This window comes from Gnatocerus cornutus, chromosome 2, assembly GCF_029298725.1.
Source record: "Gnatocerus cornutus isolate USDA-ARS CGAHR chromosome 2, icGnaCorn1.1, whole genome shotgun sequence".
Taxonomy (NCBI): Eukaryota; Metazoa; Arthropoda; class Insecta; order Coleoptera; family Tenebrionidae; genus Gnatocerus; species Gnatocerus cornutus.
In genome coordinates, this window is record NC_142234.1 from 7,873,460 (window position 1) to 7,890,133 (window position 16,674).

Here is a 16,674-nt window from a genome sequence, read left to right on the forward strand (position 1 = left end):
CTTGTAAAAACTTGTACAATAAAGTCGTTCATTTTACACTTTGTACTAATCACTGGTTGTTATCAGTTTAGGTTTTTTACTTTGTTTCTTGGTTTGTCTTTGTTGTCACATTTCTGATTCTTTTTGTTTTAGGGAAATTTGCAAAATATAAATGCTCAGTTTGCGGACGAATGTATTCCTACAGGAGGAGTTTGCATTCTCATATTAAATTTGAATGTGGAAAAGAACCGACGTTTTGCTGTGCTTATTGTCCGAAACGGTTTCACCAAAAAAGCAACTTGAACTCGCATGTCAGAATCAAACACACCTCTGTTTTTCAAATTTGATTTTATGTGGATTAAATTTTGTACAATTACATTTAGATTTTATGGACTTTATGGAATAAAATGAAATTGTATTATTCTGCTTTTTCTTCTAATATTTCTTCTTGTTTTTAGTTTCAACGGGGGTATAAAGTTGTATTTTTAATTTTTATTTTAGGGTTTATAAAGAAATTTCTACGTACAAATTACCGAGTGTAGATGTTGCAGCTATTGCTTCAAGAATTTTCTAATATTTTGGTCTTGTTGTCTTTCCAACGCTTGCATTTTTTTCACAGAAAGTCAGTATAGTACAATGTATCATTTTTTACCATATTCTTGAACTAAATCCTCTTTTTTAGGTAAGAACACTTATCCCAAAGTGGAAAGTACCACTAGCGATACGTTTATTGAAAAGTTCCAACACCCGTTTAAAACTTAGACATAAATAGAAAAAAAACGTGTTTTATTTACTTGAGTAGTTTGTCCCTTTTTATACTAACGCATGCTGTAATTGGAAGTCTCCACGAATGTAACGATGTTATTTTTTAGCTACGGCGGCGTTTTTCTGTCCTTCTTGCGGCAAACAATACAAGTACTCCCCCAATTTGCGGAGACACATGAGATACGAATGCGGTAAAGATCCCACATTCTTTTGTGGGTATTGCAGTAAGCCCTTCCATCAAAAATCCAACCTCAAAGTTCACATGAGAAGATGTAAGCTGTTTCCGTTAATGCCAAGGCCCACGGTTATGGATAATTTTTAATTAATCTTAAGTTTCTTGTATTTCTGGTAGTAATAAAGAGTGCTCTAATGTATTACTTTTTGTAAATACACCTGCTTCCACTAATGAGGTTTTAGCATGTGTATGACTATTTTGGCGTTTTCTGACTGTGATTTTTTTGTTTTAGCGTACTTCAATTCTCATTATTTCTGTGTGGACTGTGGGAAACAGTACAAGTACTCGCATTCTTTGAGTAGACATAAAAAGTACGAGTGTGGGAAGGCCCCCAAGTTCCAATGTTTTGTCGACGGTTGTAACTACAAGTCCAAGCGCAAAGATAATCTCAATGCGCACATTCGTACTCTCCATTTGAAGCAGCTCAAAGTTGACATTTAATAACTTCCATGTATAATCAAATTGTATGTAATCTTAGGAGGAGGAATCTCTTATAACTCCCTTTGTAACTTTACAAAAATAAATTGTCGTGTCGATTTGTTTCGTTCTGATTTCATTCTCTATATTTCGTTGTTGTTCTTTAATCACTTTGACTTTTTTTAGATTCATCTTCGAAGGAGCGCTACACTTGTAAAATATGCCAGAAGAGCTACATGTACAAAGTGACTTTTAGACGCCACATCAAATACCAATGTGCGAGGGTTTTACCCAAATTCCAGTGCCACTTATGTGATCATGCTTGCAACTACAAAAGCAACCTCAAGAGTCACTTGCGGCGCAAACATAAACTAGAGGGCGACCTTTCAGAAATGCAATAAACTGTTAAGTTTAATAAATGTAAAAGAAAGAGCAGAGTTTGACTTTTTGCACATTTACAGATGTCTTCCGGAATGGGACTGGACTGGCGTGTAAACGCATTAAAATTAGTGATTTAGTTTGCTCTTAGTTAACTTTACTAACCCGTCTATTTTTTTGCGATTGTACTCTTATTGAAATACATTTTCAGAGGACTTTTATCGCGACAAGCGGACGCAAGTGCCGGGTCTCCAGGAATCCGACCGGAAACAGTTTTGCTGCGGTGGTTGCAACCGCTGGTACAAGTATCTACATAATCTGAAATCGCACCAGAAATACGAATGCGGCAAAGAGCCCAAATTCGTGTGCACGTATGAAGGATGCACATTCAGATCAAAGAAGAAAGGGAATCTCAAGCAACATATTTTCAACAAACATGGAATCGATCTAATTGGATAAAATACTCAATAATCATAAATCAACAGGAATTTGTTGGTATCCATTTTATGCTGGATGTAAGATATTTACGTGGAGAGCTTACAAGAATAAAGTTTTTATAGCATTCAATTGTGAATCTTTAAGCGGTCCTCATTTTCATCGTTGTTTTTGTGAAGTGATTTTTAGTGTGTGTTTACTTCTGTTTTAATTACCTTTAGTTGTGTCGGAGACTAAAGTTTATTTAGACATGATTTTTCAGGTTCTCAACCCGGTCACTTCGTATGCCCTACATGTAGCAGAGTCTATAAATACGATGGAAACCTTCGAGCCCACGTGAAAACCGGTTGCGGACAAGAACCCAAATTTGCTTGTCAAGTTTCAGGTTGCAACTATAGAGCAAGAGTGAAAAACTTGCTCAAAATCCATATTATCAACAAACACCCACACATTGTAGATTACTAATTCAATAAATATTAAGCTCTGTTCTGTCTTTCTATTGCTTGTTCGATTTTTGTTCTGTCTAATAGTTTCCTCTTTTAGGGCCGTCTTACAAGGAGTGCAAGTTCCGAGACAAATCAGGACTCACCAATCAATATTTTTGCAATAACTGTCAGCGTTCTTATAAGTATTACAGAAACTTGCAGTCTCACCAAAAGCTAGAATGTGGGAAGGAACCCAAGTTCGCTTGTTATTTTGAAGGGTGCAGTTACAAAGCGAAGATCAAACGATATCTTCACATGCACATCTTGAACAAGCATTCGGATAAACTCCAAGATTTGTAATATAAACTTTTATGAATAAACGTGTACATTATTCCGAGTTGTTTAAAAGATTTGTAGGTACGACGGCAGCAATATTTTGTGTTAGTTTATAACTTACAATTAGTATTAGATAATTGTTTTTTCTCCAGACAAAACGGTGTTAAAAAAATGTCTTCTAGGGCAGTACTTTTCTTGTGAGCAGTGCCATCGCATGTACAAATGGAAGAAAAACCTTCGTCAACACCAGAAGCACGAATGTGGTCAAGAACCTAAGCTCAGTTGTCCCTTGAAGGGCTGCATTTACAAAGCTAAGTTAAAAACACACTTGAAGCAGCATTTAAGGAACAAGAAACACAAGTTTCATGTAGTACTATGAATAAACTGTTGTACCTTTAGATGTTTCTTTGCGGCCAGTTGCAGACCCACTCTTTGGAAGTTCGTTAAATCTGTTAAGTTTTTACCAGTTTTTGGCGTAACTCTATCATTTTTTAGGGATTTGTTTTACATCCAGTCCTCATGTGTGCCACGTATGTAACCGTTCCTACCGTTGGAGGCGAGGCTTAAAGCAGCACCAGAGATACGAATGTGGGAAAGAACCACAGTTTGGGTGTCCCGTGCGTGGGTGTAACTATCGAGCAAAGGTCAGAGGAAACGTCAAACAGCACATCACCAAAAAGCACAAGACTTACATCTGTTTGTAATTTCATTGTACTCGTTCTCTAATAAACTCGTATTATCTTTTGTTGTTGTTTTCTTGACAAGTTTCTTGATCTGTTTCTAATTTCATTGTTTTAGCCCGACGTCACAAGTGCGACGTTTGTCACCGTAGCTACAGCTGGAAGCGAGGATTGTATCAGCACAAACGCTACCAGTGCGGGAAGCAGCCGAGTTTTTCTTGTCCGATAGCAGGATGTACCTATAGAGCTTGGCTTAAAGGCAATCTTAAGTGTCATGTGTATAGTAAACATGGCGTTGCGTGGCCTCACGCGTAGAATATTGTATTGGTTTTCAATAAAGTTGATTTGTGCAATTTTTTCCAAGGATCTTAGTTTCCTGCATGCTTTTAGTTGTGATTAATGCACTTCCGAGCGCGGAGCTTCCATCGTGCATTAATCGTTTGTACGTATTAATTTTTATCTTGACTTTGTTGATACCAATTTTTATTTTTAGGCGATTTTTTTGAGTGTCATTTGTGCCAAAAAGGCTACAAATTTAAGAGTGGACTCTCCCGGCACCTACAGTTCGAATGTGGTCTCAATACCAAGATGTTTGAGTGCCATTTATGCCACAAAAGGTACAAATATAAGGGTGGATTGAACCAACATTTGAAGTATGAGTGTGGAAAGGAACCCCAGTTCATTTGCCAACATGATGGGTGCACCTTCAGCACCCACAGGAAGGAAAATCTGAAAACTCACCATTTCAGGAAACACAATGTAACGTTTCAGAAGTAGTGTACTTAAATTAAATAAATGTAAAATTTTTGTCTTTTTACTACAAACGTTTTGTTTTAAGTTAAAATATGTGTACGAAACTATCTTTTTCAGGTTCGATGAACTACAAGTGCAAAAACTGTGAACGCAACTACAAGTATAGGTCGGGTTTATATTCACATCAGAAGTATGAATGTGAGAAGAAACCGCAGTTTCAGTGTCCTATCACGGGCTGCTGGTACAAGTCGAAAATTAAGTCGAATGTGACGAGACACTTTAAGGTTTTACATACGAAAAATAAATGAACGTCGTGAAGTGGTATTTTTAATATCTATTTAAAACCTCGATTGTATTAAAAATGGTGGATGCGGTAGTGACAATTTTTTTAAATTTGAATCGGTGTTAATGATTAGAGCAAATCTCCGTAAAACATTATGTTTTCACTTTCTTTAAAAAAGTTGCCAAATTTTAATTGAATAAGCAACAACATTCTTAAATAAAAATTAAATAGCACCCCAGATTTGGTTGTTTTAGACCCTTTTAATCAGCATCTTTTCATAGTTGGGACAACATGTAGAAGTGGCGACACGTTTTTCTAAAGTTTAACCAGTGGCTGTGATTCTCTCGCTATGTAGATTATATTGAAGACTAATAAGTAGTAAACTTCCATTACTTTTCAGTTCTTGTTGATGTCATTTTTTGTTTTTAGGAAAGAAATACAGCTGCAATACTTGCGGTCGCTCGTACCGAGGCCGCAACGGTTTGTCTCAACATCGGAACTACCAATGTGGAAAAGAGCCTCGATTCTTCTGTAAAGAATTTGGCTGTTTTTATCGAGCTAAAATGCGTTCATCGTTGAAAAGACACATTGTCACTGCACATCATCGCCCTGTGAATCCTGGCGATTTGTTATAATTTTTTTGTTGCGTAACTGAAACACTTTAGATTTATTCTTAATTGATATTTTTTTAGATCTTAGAATGTATCGTTGCGACGCTTGCGGTAAAGGATACGTGTGGCAGTGCGGGTTACGTCAACACAAGAAGTATCAGTGCGGTAAAGAACCACAATTCCGGTGCCCGGAACCAGGTTGTCCACACCGCACACAGCTGAAAGGGAATTTGAAGCAGCATATTAAAAATAAACATAAACATTTGTATACTAAGCTGTAAATAAAATCTTTGCTAGGTGTTTTTTATGTTATTTATTAAAAACGTAAAAGAGTTGTTTTAATATTTGTTGCGTTGCTTGTACTTTAAATTTATTGTTTTTAGGTGATTTTAGATGCAACCGGTGTTTGACACGAGCTTACAAGAATAAGAAGTCGCTGCTTAGACATCTGAGGTACGAGTGTCACAAGGATCCCACTTTTGGTTGTCCCTACTGTCCCCATAAAGCGAAGTATAAAAATACTTTGCTCACACATGTAAAACAGAAGCATCGGGATGTTTTTTGTGCTACAGAGTTTGGTTAATAAAATGTTGAACAATTTGAGGGTTTGGATTTTTTGCTTACGAAAGTTTGGTGCAATTAAAAAGAAGTGTTTCGTTACAATAAACTACTTTTGTGTTTTATTTATATCTTCTGACTTTATGCTCTTTCAGGTGTTAAAACCTATGCTTGTGATGTTTGTGGAAAACGATATGTGTGGCGCCGAGGCTTACGACAGCACCAGAACTACCAATGCGGAAAGGACCCTCAATTCGAATGTAATATGAAAGGGTGCAGGTTCAGAACGCACCTCAAAGGCAACCTGAAACAACACCTGATTAACAAACACAAGTTTTCTAAGTCCGACTTTGTAGTCGGTACTATGTAATGTGGCGGTTAATCGTTAACTTGGCTTTAAACTTAGCTGTGATAATATTAAAAGTTAACGTATTGGTGGGGGATGATTTAGCAGTGTTAAATAAATCGTTAGACCGAGAGTTTTCCTTAAGTTTCTAGCGTATTCTCTTTCTGACTCCTTCCTCTTTCAGATGGTAAAATGGGTTGTAACATGTGTGGAAAACGGTATGTTTGGAGATGTGGTCTTTTACAACATCAGCGTTACGAATGCGGAAAAGAACCTCAGTTCGCGTGTGATTGGTCAGACTGCACATTTCGCACTCATCTTAAAGGCAATTTGAAACGCCACATCCGCAACAAGCACAAATCTATGTTCAAACTAACCAATAAATAATCCCTTTCACTGTTTGTTTTATTTTCATAGTTTCAGCTCCTTCGAGCCTCACTTTTTTTTTCACTTGTAGATCGTCCTTATGGTTGCCCAAATTGCGGTCGCTTCTACCAACTAACTAGTTCTCTAAGAAGACATCTCCGCTACGAATGCCAGAAAGAGCCGTCTTTTAAATGCGAGCATTGTCAATACCGAGCTAAACAAAAAACCAATCTTGTAGCACACATGCACGCTCGACACCCACACACACGTCAATAAAAACTTGTATTTTACCTGATTTTTCCACTCTTTGTCATTTCGCCCTAACAACGTTTATTTTAGGTGAACCCTTCCCCTGCTCAACTTGTGGACGGATATATAAAGCAAAACGCTCGCTCTGGAGACACCAGAAGTACGAGTGTCAAAAAGAACCGGCTTTTAAATGCCCTATTTGCCCTTATAGGGCGAAACAAAAGAGCACTGTTGTTGGGCACATGCTGAGTAAACATCAGTTTCTCAACCAACTTAAACATGAGTCGTACGACAGCGTCATGGTTACCAAAAAGTAGTTGTTATGTTAAAACTAATAAATTTGAAGCCAAAAACACTCTTTTTTTATCGCAGTTATGGAGTTCGTGGTACTGTCATGGTGTTTTTCTAGATTCGTTCGAGTGCCATATTTGCTTAAAATCGTACAAAACGAAGAAATCACTAGTACGACATATAAAGTATGAGTGTCAGAAGGAGAAATCGTTCGAGTGTCCTGTTTGTGAACTGAAATTCAAGAGGAAGGACCATGCGAAGCGACATTACACGATCAAACATTGTTTTTGAAAATTACAAAGATTAAAACTGTTTACGAAATCTTGTTTTATTAGGTCCATCTATCTGATAATTAGTGAAGTGAAACAAAACTTTTCTAGTGAGTGGAGCTAAAAAAAAATTAAAATCTGTAATTTCTAGCTAATAAAGTTTTCTTTTCTTTGTCGCATGTTATTACCTACATAGTTTTCATTTTTAGGTTATTACTGCAAAATTTGCAGGAAGTTCGTACAAATTTAGATGCTCTGTGTGGAGACACAAAAAGTACGAGTGTCAGAAAGTACCTGGATTTGCGTGTCCTCAGTGTTCGTAGCGATCGAAACACAAAGCCAATGTGTTGACTCACATAAAAAGGAAACATCGGGTAAATGGGTTTGCATGAAATGTGTTGATTGGACTTGCTTTTTGTGTTATTTTCTACATTAATAGTTGTTATTTCAGGTCAGTTCCAATGTGACCAGTGTTTCAAGCGTTTCAACAACAAAAAGTCGATTTGGAAACATCGGAAATATTACTGCAAAAGCGATAGAGCGTATCAGTGTCATGACTGCTCGTACAGAGCCCAAACACGATGGAATTTAAAAGTCCATTACGATGCTGTTCACTTAAAAATTCCTAGAAATAAAAATTAACTTCTATTGTAGTTTTTACTTTTATTTCCAGTTTTGAGTTTTCTCTAAGTTTGTTTCCCTTTTTAGGTGGACGTTTCTATTGCTGTCTTTGCGAAAAATCCTACAAAAGAAAAAGTGCGTATAACCACCACCTGAAATTTTATTGTCAGAAGGAACCGGCGTTCCAGTGCCATTTTTGCCCGCACAAAGCTAAAACTAAATGGAATATGAAAGTACACGTTGATAAGGTCCACTTGAAGTTGTGAATTTTAATTAGCAATAAAATATACGAATCGTGTTCTTGGTTCTTTCATTTTGTCACGTCTTTGTGAGTTTGTTCTAACTAATGTAACTTTTAGACAAACCATTTGCTTGTGATCAGTGCCCGAAGAGCTACGTACGCAAAGCTGCGTTGGACCAACACCGAAAATACTACTGTCAGAAGGAACCCACCTTCACCTGTCAACTTTGTGGCAAGAAAATTCGTACTAGTTGGGATCTAAGACTGCACATTCTAAACCAACATTCAAATAAATAAATTGTCGTTGTTCGAATTCTTTTTTCACTAATTACTCTTACATTCTAACCTTCCTGGAGCAGACGTGTAGAAGTACAGGTAGAATTAACCACTTGTAGTTTTTTTTTTTAGTTTTTTTATCGCGCATCTTACGTTTTTTTCTTTTTCAGCAAATAGGTACACGTGCCAAACTTGTGGTAAATCGTACATGTACAAAACCAATCTGAACCATCACATCAAATTCTACTGCCAGAAAGAGCCTTCTTTCTATTGCACCCAATGTCCTTACAAAGCAAAAACAAAGGGCAATCTCAAAATCCATTTTAACGGAGTACATTTGAAGATTAAACGAAGCCGCTCGAACAAGAATCTTAAGTTTGCTGAAGTGTTTATTAACGAGAATAAATAGTTTAGTAGTTTTACTGGCGTTTTACTGTTTTTTTACAGGCGGATTCTAATTTCTCTTTACAGATGAACGGCGAACATTTGTATTTTAAATAAATTTTCTTTTTCGAAGTGGTGTTTTATTTTTTCTTTCTTTTTTTTTGTTTTTACTTTACGTGACAAGGGTTTTATTTTTTAGGTATGTCTTTTGTTTGCATGACGTGTGGAAAGCATTACAAATACAGACGCTCACTTTGCGCCCATAGAAAATACGAATGTCAAAAGGAACCAGCGTTTGCCTGCTCCTTCTGTTCGTACAAGACCAAAACCAAAGGAAACTTACAAGTGCACATTAATGGCGTTCATTTTAGAATAAGACGGAAGAAAAATGTTAAATAAATAGTAGTTTTGTTGGCTGTGTTTGAGTAGATTTGTTGGATTTTTCCCAATTTTTTCCTTCTGTCACAACAGTGGCTTTTAGCCCACATTGACGACTTGATCATTTCAGGGAAATTTGAGTGCGGAGCTTGCGGTAAATGGTACAAAAAGTGGATTTCGTTGAGCAAACACCAAAGATATGATTGTCAGAAGGAAGCCCGATTTCGGTGCCATTTTTGCCCTTTTAAAGCGAAAAGAAAGTATAATTTGAAGCTGCATGTGAACGGTGTTCATTTGAGGCTACCTCGCTCGAAAACCTCCAAAAAAATGTTTAATGTTTCACACTTTGAATAAACTTTTTTTTTTGTACTTTGTCTTTTATTTTGGCTTTAACTTTATTGGTTCTTATTTAACGCACTACGCTTTTTCAGGTGTTAGGTTCACCTGTCTGACGTGTCCCCGTTCATATAGCCACAAAGAGTCTCTTCATAAGCATATAAAATATGAGTGTCAGAAAGAACCATCTTTTCATTGTCTTCTGTGTCCTTACAAGGCGAAACGGAAGGAAAATTTGAAGGCTCACATCAATCGTATACATATGAAATTTAGATAGTTATATTTCGTTTTAGACAATAAACTGTTATTTTTTACTTTGTTGTTTTTTTTTTGTTCTGATTATTTTCGTGTTGATAATATGTTTTTATTTTAGGGTTTCAATGTCTAACCTGTGGCAAATCATATCGTCATAAAGCGTCTCTGCGAAAACACATCGTTTATGAGTGTCAGAAGGAACCAACTTTTCATTGTCAGGCGTGCAATTATGTCGCGAAGCTCAAGGAGAATTTGAAGGCTCATTATTTGCGCGTTCACCATTTTGTACCTGGGGATTTTTAAATAAAAATATATGGGAAAATGTGCTATTATTTTCACTTTATTGAGTTACTGCTTTTTCTTCAGCGTGTATCATTCCAGTTACACTTAACAATTGTTGCAATTTCAATTTCTGTTTTTATTGAAACCTCTCCCCATTCTCCCAATTTGTTGCACAATTAATTGTAAGTTTTTTTTAGCTTTGTTTAAATGCGACTCGTGTGGACGCTATTACAAATATCAAAAATCGCTCAATCAACATCTCCGCTATGAATGCCACAAAGAACCGTCTTTCGCTTGTACTTACTGCTCTTACAAATCAAAATTGAAGGGAAATTTGAAAGCGCATGTTCTCAAAGTTCATTTAAGGTTAAAACCACTGTAAAGTACAATAAATATTAATAAACGTTGATTTGATCTGTTTTTTACTCCTTTACATGAATTTTTCGTAGTGCCTCGGTGAAATTTTTTTTTCAGTATTTGGATATCCCAGCGAATCTTCGCATATTTCGTTACCAACGCTAATTAATTTTTTTATAACAGTTATGCAACGATAGCGTCATGGCACCAGGATCAGGCAGTAGCAGTAGATTAACGAACGATTTTTCCTGTTCTGAATTTTCATTTTCTTGTAGGAAAATTTCGTTGTCAAACATGCGGCCGTCATTACAGACACCGAGAATCTTTGCTGAAACACATCAAGTTCGAGTGTCAAAAAGAACCAACTTTTAAGTGTCCTTATTGCTCTTATATGGCCAAAAGAAAAGGAAATTTGAAAGTTCATATAAACGGTGTGCATTTTAAAATGCGAAGAATTAGACGTAGGAAGCTCTGTCAAGTTTCTTCTATTAATAAATAAAATGTTTTGTTGGATTCGTTTTTTCTTTATTATGTACTGTTACAACTTTTTCTTCATTTTTTTCTTTTTTTAGGCAAATTCAAATGTCCCACGTGTGATAGAACATACAGACATAGAGAGTCTCTTCACAAACATCTTAAATATGAGTGTCAGAAGGAACCGACATTTTGCTGCCCTGACTGTCCTTATAAAGCAAAGAGGAATAGTACCTTGAAAAGTCACTATATGAGGATGCATATGAAACAAAGTTCAATTTAGGAAATTTTTTGGTTTTATGTTCCGTTTTTGTGGTTGTAGTAAAATAAACTTTTTAGATGACGTTCTTTTTATTGTAAAGATCGGTGAGTTTCCATTTCTTGTTTAATTGTAAAAAATTGGATCTAAAGTTTCTTCCAAAATACTTTTGTTTATGTTCTAATTTTCTGTATCTATACCAAGGGATTTAATGAAAGCTTTTTAACTTGTATAAAAATTAACCCCACAAATTTAAAACAATAACGTCTTTATAAAAACATTAATTAACTTAGGTTCATTTCTGAAAGTGACCTTTTTATTTGTAGGTAGTTTTTGGTGTGCCACGTGCTTTCGCTCATACAAGCATAAAGTGTCTCTGCAAAAGCACATAAAATATGAATGCCAAAAGGAGCCGTCATTTTGCTGCAACTACTGTCCCTACAAATGCAAAATAAAAGGCAACCTGAAGAAACACATCAAAGCCATGCACGCAAAATTCGAGAAAATCTAGCTGTTCTATTTTTTTAAATAAATTTATCTTTTACTGTTTTAGTTTATCCCATTTTACTAACACTTCTAATCTCGTTGTTTTTTCTCTTTATCCACACCTTTCATTTTCAGGAAATTTCCAGCAAGAAACCTTCCCTTGCGAGAAGTGCGACAAAGTGTATTTGCGGAAATCCTCGAAAATTCGCCATCTAAAGTACGAGTGCGGCCAAAAAACGTTTTTTTCGTGCCCTTATTGCGAAAAACAAGTGAAGCAAAAGTACAACTTGTTGTTACATGTTCGTCGCCGCCACAAACTCTTTTTGGGAGACTTCGAGACATCATACAATTCTGTTTAGTTGTGTATTTATAATAAATTTCATTTTTTTCTTCATTCAGTTTTTCATTTTTTTAAACCAAAGCGTGATTGTGATCTGACTGTAATTTCTTGTTTTTAGATGTTTGGCAATGCAACCGATGCGGAAAGTGTTACAAAAACCAAAACACCCTAAATGTGCATCAGGCCTTCGACTGCGGAAAAGACAAATTATACGTTTGCGGTCTTTGCGATTTTAAGTGTAAGCGGAAATACAATCTCAAAATGCACGTCCACAAGAGGCACGTGTTCTGTGTGAAAAAGGAATTTGATTTTACGCACTAAAGATGTTATATTTTACAGAATAAAGTTATCCTCTTGAAGAAGTTTTTTTTTTAGTATTGTTCGCATTTTTTGGAATTAAGCACTGACTATTTTTCCTTTCTAGATACGGTTCAGTGTCCGAAATGTTGGAGAGTCTACAGGCACAAAAGCTCTTTGTACAAGCATTTAAAATGGGAGTGTGGACAAGAATCCCAGTTTAAATGCGATTTATGTCCTTATATTTGTAAACAGAGGGGGCATTTACAGGGGCACATGAAACGAAGGCATGCCGACACAAATAAATAAAAAGTTCTTCTTGAATCGTGTTTTTTTTCAGGTTTGTTTACTTTTTTTTGTTGTTTTTATCAATTCTTCGTTCTGATTATTCTTTTCGTTGCAGATTGTGATAAAATTTCTTGTTCAAAATGTGGTCGCCAGTACAGACATAAAAGCTCTCTATACAAACATTTGAAATGGGAGTGTGGAGTGGAATCTCAATTTAAGTGTAATAAATGTCCCTACAAGGCCAAACAAAAAGTCACTTTTATTAGTCACATGCAGTCCAAACACGGGGATTTTCTTAATAAGATTGTTTTTTAATTTTCGGGCGACTAAGAGAGCTTTTCCACACAACCAGTATGGTACAGTTCCTGGAAAGAGGTGAGGCAGTAAAGTGGTACTTTCTCAAACTGGGATTTTTTTTTGTAGGTGTGGGCGTGGGCTCTGGAATCAATTTTGTTTTCTGTAATTTTGTTACGAATTATAATTTTTTGAATGAACTTTGATTTGTTTTTTTCCTGTTATCCCGGTTGTGGTACCTCTATTTTGATTTAAAGTAACAAAAACTTTGTTTTAGATCTTCCGTACAAGTGTCCCAAGTGCTCGAATGCGTACAAACATAAGAGTTCTTTGAGCAAACACTTGAAGTGGGAGTGTGGACTAGCATCGCAGTTTCAGTGCTTCTACTGTGTTTACAGTACCAAGCAAAAGAACAACTTTATACGCCACATGGCCACTATCCACAAAATGTCCAAAGACCTCATTAAGTTTACCTGACTGTAATTTTCTTAATAAAATTTTTACAAGAAGACTTTCCAAATGAGAGAGTTTGTAGATTCCCACTCTTCGCTTTTTTTGTTCTCTGTTACAATAAAAAAATCGTATAATTTGTAATCGATGTTTTTTTTTAGCTTATCCGTACAAATGTGCAAGATGCTCCAATACGTATCGACACAAAGGTTCTTTATCCAAACACCTTAAATGGGAGTGTGGCCTTGACTCTCAATTTCGTTGTAATTTATGTAATTACGCATCGAAACACAAACACAATTATCGGCGACATATGATTGCTATACACAAATATTCGACGAAGGACCTCATATTCCCTGTACGGAAATAAATATTTTGTTGTACGTTTTGATTTTTATTTTTTTCTAGAGGTAAGGAACATTTTCTCCTTTCTGTTCCGAGATCGGAACTGTGAGCTTCAACATGTTCTCACTGTGGTTTTTGTTGCAGATCCTTTGTCGCTTCCTATAAATACTGAAGAAAATCAGGTGCTTATGACCGTGCAAGACGAAAAACGAAGAGTCTTTTATAAATGCCCTTTCTGCAGTTATAAGTCGAGCAGAAAGTACAATTACGTGAGACACATGATTAATTTGCATAAACTTGATAAAAGTGAAGTCGTCTTTCAAGCTGACGTGTTTAAATAATTTGTAGTTGTTAATAAAATTTGGTTTTACTTTGTTGCTAGATTAATAACAAAATGTAAGTTTTTTATTATTTTTGAACGATTTTTACTAATATTTTTGTTTTATAATCCCAAATATGACAACTGTGGAAAGAAATACGAGTATATTATTTTAACGTTTTTAAGCAATTAATTTTGCTGTTTATGTTGGTTGAAATTAAAAATATTTTCGAGACAACTGGAACTAACGACTGTGTAATCTAGACCGACACGATTCTGTGTTTTTGTGTCTCTTCAGTGTTGCTCCGTGTGACCACCATATTAACTATTTTTTTTCTTTTAGACTCCTTGTTCAAATGTCCCCGATGTTCGCACTCTTACAAACACAAAGGGTCGCTTAATAAACACATCAAATGGGACTGCGGAAAGGACCCACAGTTTCGCTGCTCGATGTGTTCTTACACCCCCAAATACAAATACCACTTTGTGTCTCATTTGGTCCATGTGCACAATCTGTCAGTGGCAGAAGTGCGCACCCAAATGAAAGAACAAGGAAAATAAATTTAATATCTATTATCTTGTTTTCTTTGAAATTTTGATGTGGTGACGTTAAAGTGTCCATACTGAATACTGGTTTTTTAGAGGTCGTAATGTACAACTGCCCAAAATGCCCAAAGTCGTATCGACACGAAGCGAGTCTCCATCGTCACGTTACTTATGAATGTGGCGTACGCTCACAGTTCCGGTGTCCTTTTTGTCCTCACGCTACTAAACAAAAGTGCAACTTGACGAAGCACATCTTGTTGAAACATAAAGTCAGAGATGCGAATATAATGTACAATAAAAGAAAATGATTGTTATTTTTAATAAAGTTTAATTCGTTGTTTATGCAGTTTTTCATGTTCTAACATATTTTTATTTTTAGCTTACTACAAGATAGAGCGATCGGATGGACCCTTTCCTTTCATCTGTAACCTCTGCAGTTACTCATCTCGCTTCAAATCTAACTGTGTGAGACACTATGTACTTGTACATAAAATACCTAGACAGATGATCTGTTAATAAATTTTTTGAGAGTTTCGTTTGCTTGGGTTTTTGTGGGTGTTTTGTAGTTTTGGTGACATTTTCATTGACTTGTCGCTTCATTGTAGAGCGTCCCTTCAAATGTCCAACATGCTCAAATAGATATAAACACAAAAGTTCGCTGAGTACTCATAGAAAGTGGGAGTGTGGAATGATGTCGCAGTTCCAGTGCAATTTATGCAAGTACGCTTCGAAACATAAGCACAACTACAGCAGGCATATGATGATAGTGCACAATATACCCAAAGATAAAATCTTGTTCTAAATACTGCAAAATAAAGTCTTTTCCAAGTTGTTTGTTTTTTGATGAACATGTTCTCTTCTTAATTTTAGATCAAAGAACTGAAGGTTAAACCGAGAGAAAGTGCGTCATTAGACTGTCCTAAAGGGATTTTAATGATAGGTTGCTGGACCGTCTAGTTTCTATTGTTTCAACTTCAGATCATGTTCTAGTAGTGCAAATTTAGTGTTCTGACCGTGTCGTGGTTGAAATAGTAATCAATGTGCCCTCTTACCAGGATTGCTAACTATTGTCGTTTTCCAGACTCCACATACATGACAGAGAGTGGTCGTCACGCTTGTGGCCGCTGCGGCTCTCACTACAAACGTCTAGGTCACCTCCGCCGCCACCTCACATACGAATGCGGCGTTGAACCGAAATTTCAATGTAAAATCTGCATGAAAAAATTCAAACATAACTCGCATCTTCAAAACCATTCTCTTCGCCACAATGTCGAGTTTAGTGCAAATAAAATCTAGTCAAAACCTTGTCTTTTCTTTCTTTTGTGTTGTATTTTCGGTTACTACATTTGCTTCTTTTTCAGCCGATCTCCGCTTTTTGCACAAAGCCATAAAAATGAACGCCGCGGGGATGTATTTGTGTCCCAACTGCAAAAAGACATACAAGTTCAAGTCGTCGGTGTACACCCACTTGAGGAACGATTGCGGAAAGATTCCCCAGTACCACTGCAGAGTGTGTAATTTCCACTGTAAATTCTACCACGTTTTGCAAAGGCATTGTTTATCCAACGCGCACAGAAATAAAGAAATGTTTCTTAACAGTGTAAATAGAACGTGTAAATAAACTGTTGTAAATATTACTCACTTCTTATCTCTCATCTAATCTTTTTGTTGGAATTTGTTATTAATTCTTGCTTGTTTTCAGATTTCAGTATGTTAGATCCAGAGCCGTTTGTTTGTATTAATTGTGGCAGAGCTTACAAACGTAAAAGCTCTCTTTACAACCACAGAAGATGGGAGTGTGGGAAGGAGCCCCAGTTTAAGTGCTCGTATTGCCCATACAAAGGCAAACAGAAAATACATTTCGTTATGCACGTTATGGCGAAACATAAAGAACACAAACACGAGGTGCTCAGTTCGTCGTACAATAAGTAAAGTGCAATTTTTATGGATTTTTAGAGACAGGTTTTGGTGCAATCGATATATTTTGTATAATCTTGATAGAATTATTTTTGGTAGCAGAGCGTCAAAAGACATTTAGGTTTTTGGTTCAAGTATGTATTTATTCTTTAA

At 36.1% G+C, this 16,674-nt stretch overlaps 5 protein-coding genes and 1 long non-coding RNA gene across 26 annotated transcripts in view; all 6 read left to right on the forward strand.

Moving 5' to 3' along the window:
- The window catches only part of lola (longitudinals lacking), a 67,850-nt gene that overhangs the window by 35,465 nt on the left and 15,711 nt on the right, over window positions 1-16,674 (forward strand). Inside the window, exons 5-6 of one of the 21 annotated variants that reach the window (XR_015769614.1) lie at window positions 12,766-13,025; window positions 13,074-13,144. The exons of 13 other annotated variants lie outside the window; for them this stretch is intronic. Coding sequence is in view for 7 of the 8 variants with exons in the window: in XM_088030162.1 (XP_087886288.1) it covers window positions 1,986-2,233 (248 nt within the window). In the remaining variant the exon portion in view is untranslated. Of the gene's footprint in view, window positions 1-851; window positions 1,119-1,211; window positions 1,516-1,985; window positions 2,336-5,115; window positions 5,329-8,084; window positions 8,297-8,684; window positions 8,934-12,183; window positions 12,402-12,765; window positions 13,026-13,073; window positions 13,145-16,674 lie in introns of those variants that run through there. 7 more of the 21 variants (XM_088030182.1, XM_088030164.1, XM_088030194.1 and 4 more) reach the window with 7 other exon arrangements.
- LOC148178523 (uncharacterized) lies at window positions 3,961-4,511 on the forward strand. The gene is made up of 2 exons (XM_088030205.1): window positions 3,961-4,092; window positions 4,144-4,511. The coding sequence occupies exons 1-2, from the start codon at window positions 4,050-4,052 to the stop codon at window positions 4,425-4,427; spliced, it is 327 nt and encodes a 108-aa protein (XP_087886331.1). The 5' UTR covers window positions 3,961-4,049; the 3' UTR covers window positions 4,428-4,511.
- Window positions 4,359-4,721, forward strand: LOC148178524 (longitudinals lacking protein, isoforms A/B/D/L-like). Its single transcript, XM_088030209.1, has 2 exons — window positions 4,359-4,409; window positions 4,521-4,721. Exon 2 carries the CDS (start codon window positions 4,526-4,528, stop codon window positions 4,709-4,711), a length of 186 nt encoding a protein of 61 aa, XP_087886335.1. The 5' UTR covers window positions 4,359-4,409; window positions 4,521-4,525; the 3' UTR covers window positions 4,712-4,721.
- Window positions 7,411-8,029, forward strand: LOC148178525 (uncharacterized). Its single transcript, XM_088030206.1, has 2 exons — window positions 7,411-7,750; window positions 7,828-8,029. The coding sequence occupies exons 1-2, from the start codon at window positions 7,627-7,629 to the stop codon at window positions 8,016-8,018; spliced, it is 315 nt and encodes a 104-aa protein (XP_087886332.1). The 5' UTR covers window positions 7,411-7,626; the 3' UTR covers window positions 8,019-8,029.
- On the forward strand, window positions 11,280-11,786 carry LOC148178526 (uncharacterized). The gene is made up of 2 exons (XR_015769615.1): window positions 11,280-11,346; window positions 11,566-11,786. It is a non-coding gene; the product is annotated as an uncharacterized LOC148178526 (long non-coding RNA).
- LOC148178527 (longitudinals lacking protein, isoforms A/B/D/L-like) lies at window positions 15,424-15,910 on the forward strand. Its single transcript, XM_088030208.1, has 2 exons — window positions 15,424-15,635; window positions 15,686-15,910. The coding sequence occupies exon 2, from the start codon at window positions 15,697-15,699 to the stop codon at window positions 15,898-15,900; it is 204 nt and encodes a 67-aa protein (XP_087886334.1). The 5' UTR covers window positions 15,424-15,635; window positions 15,686-15,696; the 3' UTR covers window positions 15,901-15,910.